General features: G+C 41.3%; 1 protein-coding gene across 6 annotated transcripts in view; it reads left to right on the top strand.

Annotated features, from left to right (window-relative positions):
- evi5b (ecotropic viral integration site 5b) overlaps window positions 1-22,129 on the top strand; it is a 29,112-nt gene extending 6,983 nt beyond the window's left edge. For 3 of the 6 annotated variants that reach the window (XM_035652738.1, XM_035652737.1, XM_035652739.1), the window contains 19 exons: window positions 2,394-2,570; window positions 4,586-4,775; window positions 6,691-6,915; window positions 7,083-7,157; window positions 7,285-7,410; window positions 7,518-7,661; window positions 8,276-8,365; window positions 8,619-8,716; window positions 9,585-9,645; window positions 9,740-9,793; window positions 10,869-10,901; window positions 11,310-11,471; window positions 12,290-12,421; window positions 12,517-12,657; window positions 12,746-12,904; window positions 13,248-13,394; window positions 13,748-13,843; window positions 19,247-19,342; window positions 21,575-22,129. In XM_035652738.1, the coding sequence (XP_035508631.1) occupies window positions 2,394-2,570; window positions 4,586-4,775; window positions 6,691-6,915; window positions 7,083-7,157; window positions 7,285-7,410; window positions 7,518-7,661; window positions 8,276-8,365; window positions 8,619-8,716; window positions 9,585-9,645; window positions 9,740-9,793; window positions 10,869-10,901; window positions 11,310-11,471; window positions 12,290-12,421; window positions 12,517-12,657; window positions 12,746-12,904; window positions 13,248-13,394; window positions 13,748-13,843; window positions 19,247-19,342; window positions 21,575-21,850 (2,482 nt within the window). In that variant the 3' untranslated portion in view covers window positions 21,851-22,129. Of the gene's footprint in view, window positions 1-2,393; window positions 2,571-4,585; window positions 4,776-4,840; window positions 5,428-6,045; window positions 6,320-6,690; window positions 6,916-7,082; window positions 7,158-7,284; window positions 7,411-7,517; window positions 7,662-8,275; window positions 8,366-8,618; window positions 8,717-9,584; window positions 9,646-9,739; window positions 9,794-10,868; window positions 10,902-11,309; window positions 11,472-12,289; window positions 12,422-12,516; window positions 12,658-12,745; window positions 12,905-13,247; window positions 13,395-13,747; window positions 13,844-19,246; window positions 19,343-21,574 lie in introns of those variants that run through there. The other 3 variants (XM_035652741.1, XM_035652742.1, XM_035652740.1) reach the window with 3 other exon arrangements.
- Window positions 22,130-22,135: the final 6 nt, after the last annotated feature.

The raw sequence follows: 22,135 nt of genomic DNA, 5'->3' as shown, positions 1-22,135 counted from the left end.
ACACACACACACACACAGTGTCGTCCAGCAGGTTGTGACATGCCAGCTAGTTAACTGGAGAATGCAAAGAATAAAATAATGATTGAAGGAAAGTTGAAAGCCTCCAGTTTGTCAGGTTCTGGAGGATTTTGGGGTTTAGCTGATTGGTGAAGATTTGGGGTTTTTGTTCTTTGAGGGTTTGTCTGCTTTTTATCAGTGTGCTGCACCCATAAAGGCAGTCAGTTTTGATCTAACGTCAGCCTTTTATTTGCTGGTTGTCATTTGGCCCTAGTAACCTGAATACAGTGTGAGAGTGTGAAGACTCAAGACTGACTGGTTTCAAGATGTTTCATCTGTGTGTGATGTTTGGCTCACTAGGCCGTGGCCTCATTTGGGACTTTCTCATCCGCTGGCTTACCCTTGTCTGGGATAAAATATACAAAGGTTGGGGGGGTAGACGACACACGCTTCAGCTTATAAGAGAGTGAAAGAAAAGATAAAATCATCACATTTTAGTAATTGTGATTGTGCATTTGAAAATGCTTTGTTTTGAAAAGAAAGCAATGTTAAAGTTGTTGGCAAGTTTTTTTTTTATTATTATTATTTTTATGTTCTGTTTTTAGTTCAATTTCAGTTTGCACAACAAAAACAATTTACATTCTGATTATGACATATATTTTATAATTTTGTGGGGCCAAGGAAAAAAAAGATAAAAAACCTATAGTAATCAAAGCCTTCAGTATCTACACATATTTAGAGAGATATCCAATAAAATGGTCAAATTGGTGAGAAGTTTGGTTACTTCCTTTCTTCTTCCTCAGTGTTTCACTCTGTATGGTGTCCAGCCTACTTGCATGTTGGTTGTATTCACACAATACGTCTTTTGGCTACCTATGACAGAGTTAACGAACTGCTTTAGTTTTACTTCAGGCCACTGTTCCAAATAATAGTTTTACTCAGTTATCTGAAGTTTGCTAATTAAAACCAAGAAAGGGGTCCAGAGTTGAGGTATTTCCTGGTTTCTGGACCAAAGAACGGGTCCAGAACTTGTTAGTTGTCATGTAACTTGGTACGATGTAGGTATACTACTACATGTATCTAATTATTGGTCATAAACAGTAACAATAGCCACACACTGACCAGAAAAAAGTCTTTTGTAAAGTAAGTTGTATTTTGTGTGCTGTCCCGGAGGTGCACATTGTTCACATTAGATTAAAGTACTGTCATTAGATGACGCAACACCTCCTTGGTTGCCAACTTTGAGAATTCTTCCTCTGTTGTGACTCTCACCCATGGCTAGTGCACTCTGCGTCAGCATGGAAACCGAGCACGCAGTTCAGAGTTCGGGATTGTGTCACAGCGAAGAAGACAGCAAAGCTCTGTTGAATGCAGAGGTCGGTGACTCATCGGTACACCCACAACGGCCACTGCTTCAGAATGCCAAGTGGCACTTGTGTGATGCTTTCCCTCATTAGGCGAGATCAAAACCAACCAGGGAAATGTTTCATTTTCTCCCTAATGTCCTTTATAAAGCTCTGTGCAGACTCCCATCTGGCAAACAGAAGTCACAGTGTCGAGGGGCTCATAGTTCACCTGCCCTTCGACCCCTGCCTCCACCCTAACACACAGCTGGGCCTTGTCACATTTCTCTGCTGCCACGCTTTGCTTCTGAGTGACAATGCAGTCTCTTCTTTTGTAAACCACTCTGTAGCAGCATACTGATATCTACCGAGCACACAAATCTTATCATTTTGTCATTGGGGTGTTTACAAGACAAATGCAACAACAGTAGGGAGCACATTGGCGTTCATGTGTATGGTACACTGCACTTGCTTAGCAAGTGCTTGTGTGTTTTGAGAGGCCTTTGTACCCTACAGAGCAGATAAAAGGCACAAGCATTCGTTCAGTAGTATCACACGGACGAGGAAGTCTCACACTGACTGCTGCAATCTGTAAAGCAGACATGCCATTGCTCGTGAATTCCTAGAAACCAGAGACATGAGGAGTACATCATGAATTTATCTTGGTAAGGTGTATAGTATTGTTTAGGCTTGTTCTTCGGCAATAACCAACCGCAAATTGTCATGATGTTGAAATCAGTCAGACACTTACATCTAGATGTGTTTTGTGTCCTATCTTGACATTGTATTCAAAATAATTTTACAATCACGGCAAATATTGCTTGACCAAAAATAATTCTCTGTAGTTTTTTCCTATTTTGCTTTTATGAAGCTTCAGACTCTTGTTTGATTACTGGTGAATTATTAGCAGAGGTGCAAGTACGTTCAGGTTCATGTGTAACATAGCCTGGGACTGCAGTGTTTGTAACTGTTTGTAGCTGACTGAAATGCTTGAAAATCTGGCAATTCCTGCCAAGTTCTAGCTAAAAGATGTTCCTTTTATCCACTTTTTAGCTCCGCGTCAGAGCTGAATACAAGCGAAGAAGCTCTGTTGCAGGCTGGTCTTTCTGGTCGTCCATTTCACTCCCTCCCACACGACCCAAATTTGGCTGCAACCCTAGCCATTCTGGGAGCACCCTGGGTGATGTCACAGGCTCCAATGGAGAGGCCCCGGCCTTTTTCCGAGATCAGGTGTCTGAGCCTTTTGTGTGTCTGTCGTGAGCTCCTTGGTGCCGCACAGTGTTGCAGCTCTCTGCACGCTGATCCTCGATCAGGTCACTCTGTCATTAACTTCAGTGACAAACTGATAAGAGTGATACAGAGCAAGATTAACTTGCTTGCTTTTCATCCCCAGCAATTAGCTTCAAATGCTGACTGTGGATGAAATATACATAATGATGATGGAAATATTTTACTGACCTCCAGTGGATTCATTGTGGCTTTTATAACAGATCTCTTGTAGGTTTTTTTAGCCACTTAATGCTGTTCCCAACAGAATTTAAATGAGTTTCAACCCTCTGTTGAGTGTTGTACATCCCTTTTTGTACAGTCGTTCAATGCGAGTACAAGGGTGTTGCTTTTAATGTCAGCATTAACCTGCTAGTTATTGGGAGAATTTGAATAAGAGGAATTTGGGGACTTACATTTATTGAAAATGTACCGAAATTCCTCCTGTTTCTAATCCTGTTGTGACTGCTGATGAGCACGCTAGATAACTGGACCAGCTGATGCATAGCTTTATTCTGTGTCTGGGCAACGCTTGAATCAGATGTTAATTTTAGACATCTGGAGAGGGTAATTCATTGCTAATTGACTGCTAATGATCAGGCTGTGACAGTGAATATGTTGTAGAGCTGCAACGATTAGTCGTTTAATCGATTCGTTGTCAACTAATAACCAACTATTTTAATAACCGATTAATTGTTGTGAATCATTTTAATTTAATTATAAAATATGAATATGTTCTAGTTTCTTTTGTCGATAATGAAAAATAACCGTTAGTTGCAGCCCTACTGTGCTGCAGTGGGTTATTTTACAGTCATTAAGCTGCCATACATTAGTGCTGAGTGGCTTTTTAAATAAGCTTTCCGTTTGTAGCACTGCAGCTAGAAATGTGGGCGGCTTTGATTTTAACACTGGCTGTGGTTTGCCTCAGTCACAGCTTGCAAAATGTTGTGGCATAAGCAGAATTTGAGGACACGTATTATCATCCCTGCTCTTTTCTAGCACATCCATGCATGTCTGGTGATGTGCAGTATGTTTTTGTATTTTCTCTTTTCAAATTTTGGTAAAGATCTTCAGTTGAGGTCTGGTGAAGGCAATACTATCAGCACTACGTGTTGTTTTGATGTCAAACAGACTTGGCACAACCTAGACAAGATTAAACCATGTTGCTCACACTTTTTCCATGTGTAGCTGATTCAGTACAGGTTATGAACTCCAGAATAAGACACACTGTCACACCTAAATATTTCCACTCACATGTTTTCACTGTAATTTTGGCATTACATGTGAGCTTATTGCAACTGTTAAGTTTCAACTTTGATTCATCTGTAAACATTGATTTCTTCCAGCCTTTAAAAGTGACAGCTTTGGTACTTTGGCTCCTGCTAAACATCTCAACACAACTTGAAAAACTGTCTTGGGAAAAGCAACTTTGCCATTAAGGGTGCTGTTTGCCAGTATTCGTAGTACTATATTTTCACTACCTGGACTAGAACACTTCCTTTTAAAAAAAGTGTTGGACAATTGACAGTATAGAGAGAGACAGGCTGGAAACACAGGGAGAGAGGGGTATAGAGAGAGGGAACTTGGGCTCTTTTTGTTGAGATAGCTTTGCATCACAGATACACATGCTTGTTTCATAAATATTTTAGTTTGACATACTAATCTTCAAAATGTGTGGTGCGCCTGATTTCACACTGATTGAATCTGACTCATATTTATACTAGTACTGATAATTTAAAGCAGCACCAGAGACAATAAAGCAGCAACATATTCACTGACTAAGTATCACTTTGTATTAGACTTCTTAACATTTTTGTAAAAGATCTAGATATTCTGTCAGTTCTGAACTATGTTTTCTTGAATGGTGTCTGTTGAGAAAAAACATTTGATAACTTGATAGTGGACTTAACAATAACAAAATGTTGTGTGTGTGTGTGCACAGCGCTAACAGTACATCCTACCTCTTGCTTTTCCTTCAGGCTGCTGGAGACAGACAGCAAGTCGCTACGCTCAATGAATGGCTCCAGGCGAAACAGTGGCTCCTCCCTGGTGTCCAGCTCCTCCGCCTCCTCCAACCTCTCCCACCTGGAGGAAGACTCGTGGATCCTGTGGGGACGAATCGTCAATGAGTGGGAGGACGTGCGCAAGAAAAAGGAGAAGCAGCTTAAGGTGAGACGAGTGCCCATAACTACCTGTGTGAAGTGTCAGCAGAGTCTCGTGCAGACCTGCTTAAGAGCTTACCAATACTGTATTAAGAGCTTACTGAGACACATTTGACCCAGCATCTACTGAAGACAATTTTTGTCTGCATTTTAATAACTGCCCATCTGACAAGAACAACAGTATTCAAGGTTCCAAAGAAAGAGACAGGAGCTCCAATGATTCTGTTTCTGCATGTAAACGTCTTTAAACTTGATGAAAAAGCTACACAGTCGCTCTTGTAATACATGTGTGTTTCACAGGTATTTGTATCAATCTCTGGCCCAAATGCTACAATGGTCCTATCTGTTTGAATGTTTACTTGGTCCAGAAATAATTTCCAAGGCTATCTTTGTCCCTGGTGACCCTGTAGTGTTGTCATTGAACTTGTTATTTTAGTTCTTGACATTTGAAGCTAATTTTAGGTTGCTTGTTTCTACAGTTACTCTCTGAAGTCCTGTGATAACCCTATAACCCAGTCACTGTCAAAGGCAGTTTGATTTAACCTGCACATGTACTGTGGAAATGTGTGTAAACACAATGACCAGAAAATAGAAAACCCTCTTCAGGACTTTGGATAACATTGTGATAACAGGCCCAGGTCATGGCAGTGACTCGGCAAGTAAGCTGTAGTTTCCTATGTTCAGCTGTTTGGTGCAACTGCAAATGTTTGAAGGTGTTATTAAGGTCATGTCACCTGAATGCTTCTCAAACCATTACTTCATGAGTCTTGCGCAATAACAGGGAGCACGTTCTCAGTTCATTCATTGTTCAGATTTGAAATTGCAGCCCATCTGCTCTCCAGTCATGGTGACACCCGAAAGCAGCACCCATGATCAGGCCTTTCTCACAGTCCCATTTAAAGCACTTTTTTATCTGTAATGCGTGGATATGGAGTTGCTGTTGCATGACCCTGATGAAGCTGCACATATGCAAATGAGACCCAACATCTTCTGCATGGGCAGGGTTTCTGTTTTTCTTGCCACTGTGTGTAAATGGGGAAGTGTTGCGAAGGACCTGTGAACATGCATGGGTGTTGTTATGTAATTTCCCACAAGTAGTAATAACCAGATGGCTGGCGCTAGGATATTAATCATAACTGCTGAGGCCTCCACAAATGTGATGTTTTCTTCCCCTTGGCTTACAGAGAAACGTTTCTGTTGCATGAAGGAAGGAACTTTGACTTTTCTGTCCTTGTCAGCAAAACCCCTGATGTGTTCATGTTTTCTATTTTTTTAAGAACCCACTACTGCCCTACTGATGTACATGATATCGATGTTGGAGCCTGTCACCAAGCATTAGTGTAAAGTGGTGGTGCGCCTCAGAAAGCAGCTTTCGCTCAGATACAGTCAAGATATGAGACGGTGCTTTGTTCCAACACAAAGCTTGGTTTGTCTTGTGTAACCTCTGAGAGGGAAGAGGGATCCCCTGCTGAAAGCCTGTGTGGGTGGACCTCTGCTCCAGATGCACCCTGGATTGACCAGATGCACACACAGACAATCCCTTCACAGCAGGAAAGACCAGTGTTCCCTGTCAGCACAGGAAATTGCTTAATCAAATTGTATCAGCAGTAATATGGAAACAAATCACAGTAAAAAAGTGCCTCACTGACAAGATCATAGTTGGCAGTGGAAATTGTATTATTATTAGATGCACACTGTGCTAAAATGGGAAAATAAATACTAGAGCACAAAACATGACCGTGGCTCCATCCCAGGGTCTGTTCTTTTTCTCCACAGGAAGCCGATGTATTTTATTACTTACTTTCTTTTGTTTACATTCAACACAGTCCCAAATTCCTATTTTAAATTCTCATAAATGTCATTAAAATAAAGGTAGATTAATATTCATTTCTCAGAGTATCTGTTCTTTTCTTGTTCCACAGGATCTTGTCAGAAAAGGGGTTCCCCACCACTTTCGGGCAATAGTATGGCAGCTGTTGTGCAATGCCCAGAATATGCCCATCAAGGATCAATACTCCGAACTACTGAAGATGACGTCACCCTGCGAGAAGCTGATTCGCAGAGACATCGCCCGCACTTATCCTGAACATGAATTCTTCAAAGAGAAAGACAGTTTGGGCCAGGAAGTGCTCTTCAACGTCATGAAGGTAAGTCCTGCGTTTCATGAACCTGATTGTGTACAGATAAGAAATAAAAAAGGGATTTAACAGTAGTTTCAGGGTAAAAACTGTAACTGGAGTGTGTACAGGTTTGACTCTTGCAGAGACTGTGCTCTTGACCATCACTCATTCCAAGCTAATCACTGTTACCTCAGGCATATTCTCTGGTTGACCGTGAAGTTGGCTACTGTCAAGGGAGTGCTTTCATTGTAGGACTGCTACTCATGCAGGTAATAATCCCATTTTCACCACACACGTATACAAACACTGATTCACCAGCTTCCTGCAAATAGTTTGGCATGTTTTACTGAATAACAGACCGATTTGAGGTTTGATGTCATCCTGTTATTTTTCTAGATGCCAGAAGAGGAGGCTTTCTGTGTGTTTGTCAAGTTGATGCAAGACTACAGATTACGAGAGCTCTTCAAACCCAGTATGGCTGAGCTGGGACTCTGCATGTACCAGTTTGAGTGTATGATCCAGGTAGAGGCCTCATTGTTGGCAGTGAGACTGCTGCAATGGATTGTCAAAATGTAGTCATCTTACAGTGGTAATGGTGTGAATCCGTATGATATATTTTCTCCTCACAGGAGCAACTCCCGGAGCTGCATATACATTTCCAGGCTCAGAGCTTTCACACTTCCATGTACGCCTCCTCCTGGTTCCTCACCATCTTCCTCACCTCCTTCCCTCTGCCCGTTGCCACAAGGATCTTCGACATCTTCATGTGTGAGGTTAGTTAACAGGGAACTGTAGTTCAGTTCAGCTCAGGAGCTATCACCTGCTTTGAATGGCATCCTGTATTTAGGTACATGTATCAAGAATCAGTATATTTGTCATTCTATTTATTTAGCTTGCATTTTGTAAAAGAGATACTCTCAGGCATCTGTCTTTGACTTGCACTTGTTTACTTTAGCTTGCGTCTAATGTTTGTGATCTATAGTTGAACAGTGTCCTGATGTTGCACTCACTGTATGTCACTGAGGCTAGTAGTCTCAGACCAGAAGTCTAAAGTGCAGATGTGAAACACCATTGAGCCCTTACATTGAAGTGTTTTCACAGAAAAGATGTAAGGTAAAGATTTCTTCTGCTGCTTTAAGAATGATTACATTACATATATAATACAGACGAAATGAAAACTGTTAAGAAAAGGTTATCCATTAACGCCACCTGCTGGAGAAAACAAACACTACAGTCCACATTAAATAGTTACTGTGAGTTGTTTCATCACTCCCCCTGTTTAATTCTCATTCCACTTTAAAATACATTTCACAGCATACTAGCCGTCATTTATTCTTTCAAAACCTAAAACTACTACCACTAGACTACTGGTGATCTCTTTCTTCAGGGTCTGGAGATAGTCTTTCGTGTGGGACTGGCCATTCTTCAGATGAACCAGACTGAACTAATCCAGCTTGACATGGAGGGAATGTTACAGGTATATCACATCCACATTAACTTGTCAGCTCAGATTTCTGGTGCAAGATGTGCAGAACCCTCAACAGAGGAATCTCTACCACACCCAGATAATTGATACATGTGCCCTCCTAGCCTGTACCTGTGTACATGCCGACATTTGATGTAGTGCTTCTGAGGTCAGAGAAACACCTGACTAAGACATCAGGGTGCATAGTTGTTTGAAAGCAGCTGTGTGGCACTTATCCTGCTTCTGTTTCCTTACTGCACTCCAGCACTTTCAGAGGGTCATCCCACACCAGCTCGACAGTGGACCAGATAAGGTCATCCAGGCTGCTTATCAAGTTAAATACAACGCCAAGAAGATGAAAAAGTAAGCATAACTATCAACACCTACTAACCTCTCTTTTTGTTGATGCATTGATCAAAGACCCTGGAAATGTAGACGCACTCTTTAATATTCTGGGTTTCCACTTAGCACTTTGAACTTTTCTGTAACTATTTCATAACATCTGTGATTTCAATTAATTGTATGGCAACCTCTACTGATTGGGATGTTGAGAATTAGTATGTAAGACTTGTAAGAATTAATATAATTATTATATAAGATTTATAAATATATTTAGAATTAATTAAAGTTGGGGTGCCTGGAAAGGCCCAAAAAAATTATTATATATATATATATATATATATATATACACACACACACACACACACACACACACACACACATATATATATATAATTATTATATATATATATATATTTACCATGTATGTAAAAAAATTAAATTAAAGTTAATGAAGGCTACAAAACCTTTAAATGTTAAGCTTTTTATATTATCCGTGAGTACAGTTTGCTAGGTAGTTTATATCATAAACTTAGTTTAATCCTCTATGGCCTAAAATCGCACTTAAATGGAATTAATTCATTGAAAGTTAGTTTATCACTGGGAGTCCCCGGCTGGCAGGTTGCAGGGATGTTTCCAGATCGTGGTTTGTGTGTTGTGCAGTACTGAAACCCTCAGGCTGACCATTTCAAGATCATGCGGTGTGGTAGAACTGACAATATTTAAAAAAAATCTCAAAAATATTGGCAGGCGAGGAACAGGAATCTCTTACAGAATGTTTATGCTATTTGGCCCACTTTTTGTGCTTCTATTTTTTTCAGTACCTTGGACCATGCTCGACACATTTTATTACTACTTCATTTTCTTGATTTTCTTTGTGTTTTATTTTCAGGTTAGAGAAAGAATACACTACAATCAAAACTAAAGAGATGGAGGAGCAGGTGGAGATAAAGGTGTGTGCAGATTGTTTCTTTAGTGTTTAAAAGTCCTGAAGGCTCAAATATGCGTATTTATTTTCGTCTGATTCTGTAACCTGTTGTTCTGCAGAGGCTGCGGACAGAGAACAGGCTCCTGAAGCAGAGGATAGACACACTAGAGAAAGTAAGTGCATGAGAGTTTGCCACAGGTGCTCCGTCACCAGACAAACCAATCAGACACCGCTCCCTGCTCATCAACATTACATTAACCCACCCAGCTGTGTATGCTCATACATCATGCATCTCCTCCTAATGATGGAGTCTTGTCTTTCACTAACTGCGCTGTGTTAGTTGAAAGTCGGCCATTTACATGATAAACCATCGCTGGTTGACTGGTACTGTATGGTGAACTTTCTGATTGTAGATAAAGTCACTATCAGAAACAGAAGCTGGATTTGGTCTTCAGGTTGTCTTGGTGTCACGGTGACTGTCTGTGTGGCTCGTATAATCTCTTGTAGTGAATTTTAAAATTCACCCGACACCACTAACTGAAGCAAAGACTGTAACAAGCCTGTTTGGAATGTGAAAGTGGCTGCTTGATGCTGTTCAAGTCGATACAAAGCACTGCATGCCAACTTTGCACCATTTGTATCATTCTGCACCTCTTTGTGTCATTTGGAATGGGCACTAATGCTGCCAGGTAAAGGCACCATGCATGAGGTCTGCCATGGATAGCAAGGGTGTCCGCTCCACCACATTTGCCTGCAGGGTGGAACACTGTGGTCTAATTGAGTCCGTTATTTAAAACCAGCTGGAGGCTGCTGCTCTCTGACCCGTCCTTGTCACGTAACTCCCAGAACCTTTTTAACTCTTCATTAACTGGAACTGTTCAAAAGCTTGGATGAACCTCCGCTTCTCTTTAGATACACACACAGCTCTGTCATTGTGCTGCTGCTGCACCATACTTCACTCTCTGCTAGAACCAGAGCTGTCCTGTGCTTCTTCCTGTCTGAAACCTGTCACTGTGTTATCAGCACCGCCTGTTTTTCAGTGTCAACAGCTTATGTGCACCTTTTTCACCACACCTGCATGCAATGTTCTTTTTCTACCCCTGAATGTAAACAATCTGTAAACAAATATTTCTGGAGGGGAAATGAACATTGCATTTCTTCTCAAACAATCAGTTGTTCTTGTGTGTGCTTTAAACTGTCCTCTGGATTGTCTCTCTGCTGTCTCTTGTTGATGTTTCTGTTTTGTAGGAAAGTGCTTCCTTGGCAGATAGATTGATCCAGGTATATCCCTCATTTTCTCTTTACCCTAATTTTGTTGCACATTCCTTCTTCTTTCTCTCTCTTTAGTATTGCATGCTTATGATTAGCACAATGAAGGACAGTTATAATGCGGGATCAAATAAACAGATGATTCTCTGAATTAATATCTAAACCAGATTATAACTGATTACAGTGTTGGATAAGTGCATGAAATACCACATTGTGGCAGACCAAGTGAGAGAATCACAAATCATGCTGATGAAAGCTAAGGATTTAAATAGATATCACACATTGCTAGAACTAAAACAAGCATGTCCTTAGAAAACCCAATCCCTCATCTTCACCTCTGATTTGCCCACCCATTCCGCCCTCTCGTTTTCACTTGTTGTCGTGCTCACTCCACCCCTCCTCGGTTGGTTATGTCCCAAGGGACAAGTGACCCGAGCTCAGGAGGCAGAGGAGAACTACCTGGTCAAGCGGGAGTTGGCCACAGTCAAACAGCAGAGCGAGGAGGCCATTGCTGAGCTGGAGCAGGCCAAGAAAACCATCAGGCAGCTCCAGCAACAGCAGCCACAGCAGCAGCCACACGCGGTAAGGAGGGCCACAGAGTCCCCGGCTGGCAGGTTGCACTGGCTCAGGTCCTGCCCTGACAGGGACTGGGATGTTTCCCAGATCGGTTTGTGTGTTGTGCAGTACTGAAACCTCAGGCTGACCATTTCAAGATCATGCGGTGTGGTAGAACTGACACCTGGGCCAGTAAAAATGTGTATCATTACAGTTGAGATGTATCACGGTTATCTGCACCCCCCCGCCACCGCCCAGTTGGCACATATTCCCTAGCAACAAGATCCAAGCAGTGGCAGAGCAGGGCTTTTCTCACTTTGCACATCGGCTTTAATGATCTGTTTTGGCATGCATGAATTCAAATTGGGACACGGAGCACTACACAGTTCAGCCACCATTTACAGTCTTCTGCATTCTCCGAAATGCATTCATGAATTTGTAAGCAGTTGTCTCACAGGCTGGTAGATTTCACACACTACCCTGTTCACAGAATCCTCTTGCTGCATATCTATTGACCTAACATTCTCAATTATTGATGGCTGGATTCCAGATGATCATGTGCTGGCATTACATTGTTTTACATAATTTGCTATCTTGCTTCACAATGAGCCTCCATGAATAATTAATGTGACAGTGAAAGGCAAAATGGTTGATGTCAGCTGAAATGAAGGTTGAATTCAAGAGGCACTGAGGTGTATTTTCTTCCAAGAGAATAAATATGATTTTAGCTGAGCCTATTTTACATTACAGCAGGTTGAAATTTAGTTCTTCATTAAATTCCAACCTTGAGGACACACAGGCATCTACGTTTGTAGCCCTGCTTTCACGCACATGTCCTGTTGTAGAAGGGAGCCCCACGGTACTCTGAGGAGTCTGTCCTGCAGCTGGAGAGAGAGCTGGTGCAGGCCCGGCTGAAGGAGGCAGAGTCTCAGTGTGCCCTCAAGGAGATGCAAGACAAGATCCTGGATATGGAGAAGGTGTGTTGATTCAGACATGATGCACTGCTTAAATCTTAGCCAACACACAATATTACTATATGACCCAACTATACGACTGTACCCACCTTCCTTAGAGGAACACATCTCTACCGGATGACACAAATGTGGCGCGTCTTCAAGAGGAGCTGATAGGGGTGAAGCTGAGAGAGGCGGAGGCTCTGACTGGCCTGAAAGAACTGAGGCAGCAAGTCAGAGACCTGGAAGAGCACTGGCAGGTGAGCACACAGGACTTTTTAATCAACACGTTATCTTTGTTGCAAATTTTTTGCAAAACGTGATGGAAAGACTACCGCCTCTCCTCAGCGCCACTTGGCACGCACCGCTGGTCGCTGGAAAGACAGCCCCAGGAAGAACACCGTGAGCGAGCTGCAGGACGAGCTGATGAGTGTGAGGCTGCGTGAGGCCGAGGTCCAGGCAGAGCTGCGCGAGACGCGACAGAGGATGCTGGAGATGGAGACACAGGTCAGAGGTCACATCAGCTGTCTGACCACATAAGGCTGTGTGCTGCAAATTCTTTGTTTTCTGTCCTTATAATGCCATTAATCATAGGAAATCAAAGGTATACAGTAGTATGGGGTAAGGTGGATCTAAATGAGCTTCAAGTGTGGTCTTTACCTGCATTTTCATATGTATCCTTCAGAGGGCAGCAGTCATCTGTTCTAAACACCTCAGAAACTTGCATGTAAAGCAGTGCAGGCAATTCTCATCATCCAGTTTTAACACTCAATTTCTTTTGGATTTAATTGATCATTTAAAATAAGATGTTGTTTTTTTTCTTCAATGTACCACTTGTTTTCCGAAACAGAATCAGATTCACAGTAACCAGCTGCGACGGGCCGAGCAGGAGAGTCGCTGTCTGCAGGAGTGTGTGCAAACACTGACGGTGCAAAATAAAGACCTGCATGTGCAACTCCAAGAGATCAAGCGGAGACAAGCTGAGATTGAATGCAAGGTACAACTCTGTGCATGGGGACAAGCCCGCTCTGCTGTGGCATAATGTAAATAAAATAAAAAAATATAGTAGTATATATTGTTAACATGTAAAATTGATGAGGTCAATATCCAGATCCAGAAAGAGGAAATGCGTTTTTCATGTAATGTGTGTGCTGATGCTGTTAGATTTCTGTTAATCTGCTCTTTATAGCGCATTAACACTGACAATCTGTCAGGAATTTCCCTCTGAAAGATTCACACATACACAAATAGAAATTACACAAATGTTTAGCACATGTTTTTACCGTATTGGCATCACACCTACTGGGGCTTCGGTAGAACTATCAGTAACGTCATTCTGTTGTTCTGCAGAGTAAGGAAGAGGTGATGGCAGTGAGACTGCGGGAAGCTGACAACATTGCTGCTATGGCTGAACTCCAGCAACAGATCTCAGAGCTTGAGATTCAGGTAAAGTCCCAACACACACTCCTCTCTATGATTGTCTGTAACATCACACCCCTGCCTCTGCATCAAGCTTTGGATTTCCTCAACGCCTTCGCAAACCACGTTTAACCACAAATTTAATTCCTTCAGACATAGAGGGATTTTTATTCTTATTTTCATTGATGTGAGGAAGACAGCTTGGTTGATCAGTGTGTTTCTCGTCTTACTTTTAACAACAGGCTGCCAAGTTTGAACTATCATGAATATTTTACATGATGACTTTCTGTACTTGTGGTTAAGTCTGAGCTCTTCTCACTAGTTGAGATATGAAAGAGGCAGGGCTCTGATGGGGGAAAAAAAAGCTGAGATCACACACACATTTCCATCTACCAATCAGAATTTTACAAAATCTGAATGTGATAGATGTGTTGTTTGCTTGTTGCCATGGAGACACCACTGTCAATAAAATCTGATCAAACCGCATCCACGCAGTCCTGGTGACGCAGATTAGCTGAGTTATTTCACTTTTTTTTTCCCCTTATTTTGACTTTGTGAAGAGTATTTAGATTTTGAATATGCAGAGAAACAGCTAATATTTGAAAGCAAGTTTTCAGGTGCTTTAATGCACAGGCAGCTAATGAGATGTGTAAAGGAGAACAGGAAATCAGTCACTCGGACTCTGCCAAGTGTATTTACTGTGGCCGGAGCCCAAAACTTCACTGATGACATTTAACAAAGCATATAAACTTAGTCCCTGTATGAACCAGTCTCAACAAGTGCAAGTGAAGAATCCAGTATTTATCCCCAAACAAATGTAACGCTACACACAACAAGGGTGACCAAAACAAATGCAGGCCTGTTCTCACACTGCCAGCACTCCACTGTTCTGATTGATAACAGATAAAATAATCTATAAACCAATCATAAGTATTTGTAGGCTTGTTTGTAGGCTCAACACCACACTCTCCATATGAGTCAAGCTATATTATGAACAGTGAGTGTGGCGACATATACTGCTATTGTGTGTAAACAGGCTATAGGGGATGAATGTGAATCTTTTATACATTTTAAATTGCAATGGAATAATAATGTGTCTGATGATGCTTGTGTTTATAATATAATCAGGAGTTAAGGCTTTAAACACCTGACATAAGATTTAAGTCTGTTGTGGTTTCTGTTCTTGTAAACGGTTGGTTGTAAACTGGGTTGACTTTACACTTAAAGCTGGACATGAGACGTGTCATTGATTTCTGCTTAGTTCCCTTTTTCGAGGCCTATAAATATGTTATCAGAAATCTTTTCTTTTTACATGATGCCTATTTGGATTTGTTTTTAGATGAGGCAATATACTCTGTCACAAAGTAAGTAAGAGTAAGTGTCTCACATACTTGGTATTGAACCCACATATGTGGAACAAAATCTTTAAAAATAGACGACTTATGAGTATAAATCTCAGAAGCAGTGATTGTACTAATAGTACCTCCCTTCCAGTCAGTACTGCAAGTAGCAGAGGTGCGTTTATTGTATGGCTTAACACACTGCAGTGTTTTATTGTAAAATGGAAAGTTTCTTGACACTCAGTGATTAGCACCTTTCAAGTCCTACCACATCTGGACTGGATGAATGTCTCAGCCTCGGCCAGACGGGCCGCTATGTTTACGCTTCTATAGTTCTGATTCCGATAACACTGAGGCGTTTTTGCAGTGAAAAGTCGTCAGCTTCAGTCACTTTGTGTGCCTGTGAGTTACTCATAATATCTGTCAACAACAGTTACATTCAATAAGAAAATCTAATGCAACAAATAAAGCCTATTAAAAAAAAAAAAAAAAAAAACCTAATAAGACCCTCTCGGCTTTCTTTCATTTATATTTATTTCTTTGTCAATGATTGCAGTGAAAAAGGAGACAGAAATACAGATCCCATGTCTCTTATAGGTTGTCTGTTGCAACTCCTTGTCCACTCAGTATGTTACTCTCCATGACAAGAAATATGTGACTGCCTCACAGTGCGGCCATTGTCCTTTTTTACATACGAACTTCAACGTAAATCATGCAACGCGTAGTGTTCTGGCTACCCAAACGGCCCATTTACTTTGGCTGCTCACCATTTAGCTTTGTTGTTTTACACATCAATGCTAGTCAGTGAAAGCTGTTGGAAATCAACCTTGCAGATGGGAAAACTGAACAATGAGCTGAAAAAGTTGCAAAAACCCAGCAGAATTGTAAGTTGATTCTCAGTAGGCATTTGTACTGGAAAATAGTGGTAGACCGCTCTAAGTTTTTTAGTGGTTTTTAATGCCGATGTTTAGAGAGCAAGGCTTCCGATGGCTGATGTATAATGCCGTGAAATGAAAACAAAGAAAAGTCATGTATAATTCCATTATTCCATGCACATTAGAATCTGATATACATGGTTATCTCAGCCAGTAACCTGTTGTTTTAGATGGTATTTTTAAAAATGAATGAAACATAAAAACACATTGCTTCATGCTGTAGATTTCAGCATGTGAGAAGCGAAGGAATTCAACTGTTATTCTAACATAGTATACATATAACACTAGCCAGTAACTGTTTTAGATTTGTAATTTAGGAGAAAGATGTTAACATTCAGAAAAGACGATGGTGACTAAGGAAATTTACAACTTTTTCACCACTTTTCCAAAGCTCGCTCCCCCTTTAGCATGTATAAACAGCACATAAACACTGAATAAATGTTCATAACACTATAATGTAGATTTAAGCAGATATGTTTATTAATGTATTTGTCAACATCTATAACTGCTCATATGGGCACTCATCAGTGGAGGCTGCTGTATAAAAACAATAACACTACAAACACACATTTGTAATAATATATGCCATCCTAGGAGAATTGAACCGAGAAGAATTGTTAACAAATAGTGTTAAAGTAAAGTGTTGCAGATAATGCTTTGGCCCACTTTGGCCCCCTTTGACTTGAGTTACAGACAGGTCTGTTGGAAACAGTTGTGACATTTGCCCAGTATGTTATTTAAAGTACTGCTGTAAATGTATTCCTGAACTTAAGGTGTTTCAGATAATCTAAGCTCAAGGCCTGGACTATTTATAAGTATGACACCTACAAAAAAAAAACCTCCCCCCTTTTCCCCTTCAGAGGCACACATGATCACACAGTGTGGTCTGAGGTTTTGTTACTAAGTGATGGAGCAAAAACATGCAACACCATAAATTTACCACTACCGCCCTCATACCTTTTAGAATCTGCGTAATGAACTCTCATTTGAGTATGTAGTAATATTCAGAAGCCTTATGCTTTAATATTCACCTCATTTTTCTTTTTATTGTATGATTTGCATCTATAAAATGTGTTGAGGAGCAGGCAGGGTAATAAATCTAACTTGTGTCTGAGCCAAAATCACTGTGCCAGTGTTGGCTTCTTGGTCTGTGGTTTGGTTACTTTCTCTATAAGTTGTGGGTGAAAACGGCTTCAATTACAAGAAAATGTAAAAAAAAAAAAATCAGTTTCTTGCCTTGTTCGTCAGAGATGGTGTGACGCATGTTGATGGTGACAGTTTGCAGCTAGCTTTATGATGTGACAGGTCACCATACGATCAGAGTAGCTCTGTCTGAGTCTCAATACTGAGTGTGGAAGACGCAGCATACGCACATATCAAGGAGCCAGTCACTCAGAACATTAAGGTGACGTGTACCTTTATCGTTCTACAGCAACAACGCAGTGATTGAACGAACAGATAGAAATTAACGATAACAACCGCCAAATAATGATGGCAAATGTTGTCACTGAAACTAAGATGTCTAGAAAGGATTGTGTGTAGGACTTTTTCACTACCACAGTCATGGCCTCTGTTTAACGCCACAGCTCCACAGTCTCTGCTGATAGGAAGTGGTTTCTCATCTTGAAGCAGTGACTATACCAAAGGTGATATGCATGGTTTATTTTGAGGTTTCTATGACATGCTCAGAGATTTATACTAAATGTTTTTAGCCAGTTTCATGTGTAATCTGTTTGGAGAAAATGTATCTTTATTATTAATCTCACAGATCTTAAATATGCCAAATGACAACAGTTTAAAATCTCATCATGGCACTTGGAATAGTTAATGTATGCAAATCATACGTGCTCTTAAGTGAGAGGTAGCTAAGTTGATGCACTAAAAGTTTAATCATAGTAAAACATGAATCATACATTGTTTTACACATCCTTTTGTAGATGTCTTGGCAGATAAAATAAGCTATACGTCATTGCCACATCAAGAAACAGACAGTATGAAAATACTGTGAATGCATATGACGCATATTCTAGTGCATTTTGTGGGAATGTCTTTATGAGCTGTGATTTTGCTCACTAGCTCAATATGTGATGTGATGTTTGTGATGATCAAAGGTCGAGAATAGATCAGCTGCTCAGTTCACTGCTGCTGGTGCAGTAAACAAATTGAACTTTTCTGTCATTAGAGGTAGTTGCCCCCCTTCCCCCCTTTCCTTCTAATTCCTCTGCTGTTAGAACTAAAGTTTAACAGACTTTTAGGGTGCTGGAATGTGAGGAAGACGTTTCTGTGAGACGTTTGACGTCCCCGGCCACAGCCTGACACCTGTTGATTCACGCAGCTGAACACGAGGAAGTCCCATTAACTGCCTGCCCATTATCGTTGCAGTGTTTTGGAGCGACGAAACCTCAAAAACAACAGATTCTTGGAATAATCTCACTCTTTTAGACTCCTTTGTGTGAAAAATAACCCTACTGGGACCTGCCATATTCAACCCCACCTTACCACAGGAATCAGAAAACCTATCTATACTTGTGACTTGTGTCACCTCTCTACCTCGACACCCCACCCCTTGCTGCGTGCTGTGTACACATCTTCCCTTTTTTGTCTCGTGTTGTAGCCTGTGGTTTGAAATCCTCTGTGCGCCCTTCACTGGTCTCACTGTAGAACTGGCAGGTTCAAGGGTGTGATTGAAGTTTGAAATAGAATATGTTTTTGTCTCCAGTGTGTGCAGATGTCTTCAGTGAGAAATGTAAACATCACATGGGCTGTTTAACTGTTAAAGCTAACAACCAGCCTCTTCCCCAGGGCCCCAGGAGGAAATCAAGCACAAATGACAGCATTTTGTGTTTCCCCTGACATCTGTCACTTTGGTCTCCCGCCACACAAGGAGGGCACATTGTGATGGTGCTTTTTTTAGCAGTGGGGCTCTAGTACCTGCCAGTGTTTGTCCTGTCTGTACAGTAGTTCACAACCATTCATATCCTTGGGTGTTCATGGGTTTTTTTCATGGGTTTTTGCATATACTATATATACATATATATGTAGTTCAAAGTTTAACCACTCTGCCAAAGTATTTCTTGGCCTTCCTCAGTATTTAGGAAAAGCCAGCTGTATCATTGAGTACCGTCGCTTATTTTTATGCTCTCTTTTACCAACAGAAAGAAGAAGGAAAGGTCCAAGGCCAGCTGAACCACACAGACTCGAGCCAGTACATCCGCGACCTCAAAGACCAGATAGGAGAGCTAAAACATGAGGTGAGCCTTGTGAACCACTAAGCGTCAGGTTCATTAGTACTCAAATCGACTTAATTTGCAGCTTTTGTTTTCTCTTGTAGAGGTTCAGATTTTTTTGTTGCCTTTTCTTTGATCTAGCATTTGAGAAGATTTCACAACATTCTTTCAGATATGGTTTTACTTTGAGGCTAACAGATTAGTACAAGTGTTAACTACACCCAGAGACTTCCTGTGCGGAGTTTACACCTTTTGCAGATACCTTCACAGACATAGCCTACTGATGTTTCTACAAGTAGATTTTACCAAGCAGACCCCAGATAGGTAACAAAGATGGATTTACATTTCAAGGTTAAGCATTATGACTGAAGATGTAATCATAAATAGCAAGTAAAATGTGATTGGTGATACATTTTACTGACGTCAGATAATCTCACTAGCGTAGACATTCACTTTTATTCTTTGTTTAGTCCTCTCTGGATTCTTTTGTTGGATGCATGTAGTATGCAAAAAGGTCCAGTGTCATGGGTTGAACACGTGTCCTCTAATGATGACTTTTTTTAGATTAAGAAGATTAAGAACTTTATCGTTTTTGTGGAGATGTTTTTTTTAAAACTGCAGATAGGGGCCCTTGTTGTCTTCCAGCAGATCAGTTATTTGCAGGAAGAACATCATATCCTGACATCTGTCTTTTACTGAATCAAAACAAGCAAGAACACAAAAACGTGACCAGTAAGAGAGGGGGAATTGTGGTTCAGTCGAGCTGCATGCATCTTCTTCTTCTCACTCTATATCGGGGCAATGCAGTGACAGACCCGTTTCCCCTTTCACCTGGTTTTTGTGTGGTGGTCATCGTGAGTGTGTGTCTGCAGTGAGCGAACCTGAAAGTAGCAAGTGGCTCAGTAACAAGTCCCACCATCCTCCTCACTTACACTTGAGTCATATTTCTGGAAATTTTGACTACTGCCAGTCAGATGTTGATTAGATCACAATTTCCCTTTTGCATGGCATCAACAGGAAGGCAGACAGTTTAGAAAGGTGTAGGCTTATTATGATTTTGTTTACTGTGTATTGTGCTCTCAACTGGCCTCTGAATGCATCTCTTCCTACATGTCTGTCTTTTGCATGGCAGGCCGACTCAGGTGAGTTGGTACAGATGTGCAATGTAACCTCCAGTGGTTTATCCCTGACCATCGTGTAACCCCGCCACCCTAGCCCCATTTGGGTTTGTTTAATTCACAGCGTGGGAGACGGTTCTGGATGCTTCCGTAGAAATGTTTAGAGAGCGACGTGTGCTGCTCTGAGTGGGAGGTGGGGAAGTTAACCTGATGTACACCGACCAGTTAGTCCTCATCCCTGTAGTCTTTTCACTGGTAAAACCCAAACATGCTGCTAGAAAACACTAAGGAGAAGTTATCGATATCATCTTTGTATGGTTTGTCAAAGTTAGTTTTTTGAGTGTCGCTGAATTATCTCATTACTCCCCTTCGTGGCTAATGGAAGAAAAAAAACACCCACCACAACTGCAGTTCAACAGCAGTTGCAATGTGTGTTTTTGCCCCCCACAGCCACAAGGGGCAGTAAGGCTATTCCAGCTTGGTACAATAGAAAGAGGTAAAGTAGATATAGATGTACTTGAAAACTTGCTTGAACAAACCACATGCAGGTGAGATTTATGCTTCATAAGGTTTTATAAGAGAAAACACTTGGAGGATGAGGACTAACTGGTTGATTTGGCAGATATATGTTGGGTTAACTGGGTTAAAGTTTTCAATAGGACACATTCAGAACTGGCTCTCAAGCAAATGGAGCTAGGCCTCACCTATGAATATAATTATTAATAATATTTATTATACAATAGCTTGGTCCCAAATCCATGCTACATACTGATTCTATCAAAGTTGTCGTGTGTAGTTGTTCACACTGCAAAAGTGTACAGTAAGCACGACTGTACACTATTAAATATGTATGTAGTATGGAATTCAGGCACAGCTCATACCTTACTACATTGTTTTCTTTTGGTTGGTTGCCTGCATGTTAATCTATGAAAGGACTCATTGTGTTTGTGCCAATGATAGTGTTTAAAAATCACTGAGTGCCAAAGACTGGACCATTGTGTTTAACAGTTAGCATGTTACATCTGTCGGTCTTTGTTTTCACCCTCGGGAGTAACATATATTTGTTTGGCTCATTATTGCATGCAGGACTGAACAGTCTTTGCGTTGCTGCTAATACTCATCCCGCTTTCTCTCACAGATTTGCTGCTTAAAAGGACAGAGGGGCTTGGCCAATCAGCCCACTTTTGATGGGATCCACATTGTCAATCACTATGTGGGGGATGATGGCTCTTACCAGTCTTCAGATGAAGATGGAGTCAAGGACCCCACCCTCCAGGACTCCCAGCATAGGAGCCGGGGCCGTATCAGACTGCGCCCCAACCTCCAGGACACCGACAGCGAGGAGGAGGAGGACGAGGATGCCCTGCGACTCTCTGTACCTCAGAGCGGCAGCCACAAGTCCACCACCGTGTGACCAGCAGCCGCCAGAGTTGGGACAGAGGCCGTCAGCACCCGCTGAGGAAGAGGAGGTGTTTTCAGAAGTCTGTATCTAGAGTTCTGAATCTCCGAAAGGAAATGCATCATCATTTCATATCATGAGAATCACACTTAAAGATTTAGTTGATCTAGATTGTTTGTAGTTTTTGTTTTCTTCCTGAGGGCAGCCATCACTCGTCTGTCTGAGCACCACTGGCAGAAGCAGAGCATTAAATAAAGTGGAGCGTATCAAACTCTACTGGGCCACAATGACCGGAGGAGG

Source organism: Morone saxatilis, unplaced genomic scaffold (assembly GCF_004916995.1).
Source record: "Morone saxatilis isolate NCDOM2014 unplaced genomic scaffold, NCSU_SB_2.0 Contig12, whole genome shotgun sequence".
Taxonomy (NCBI): domain Eukaryota; kingdom Metazoa; phylum Chordata; class Actinopteri; family Moronidae; genus Morone; species Morone saxatilis.
The sequence above is the reverse complement of the archived record's forward strand: the minus strand, read 5'-3'. Positions and strand labels throughout refer to the sequence as shown.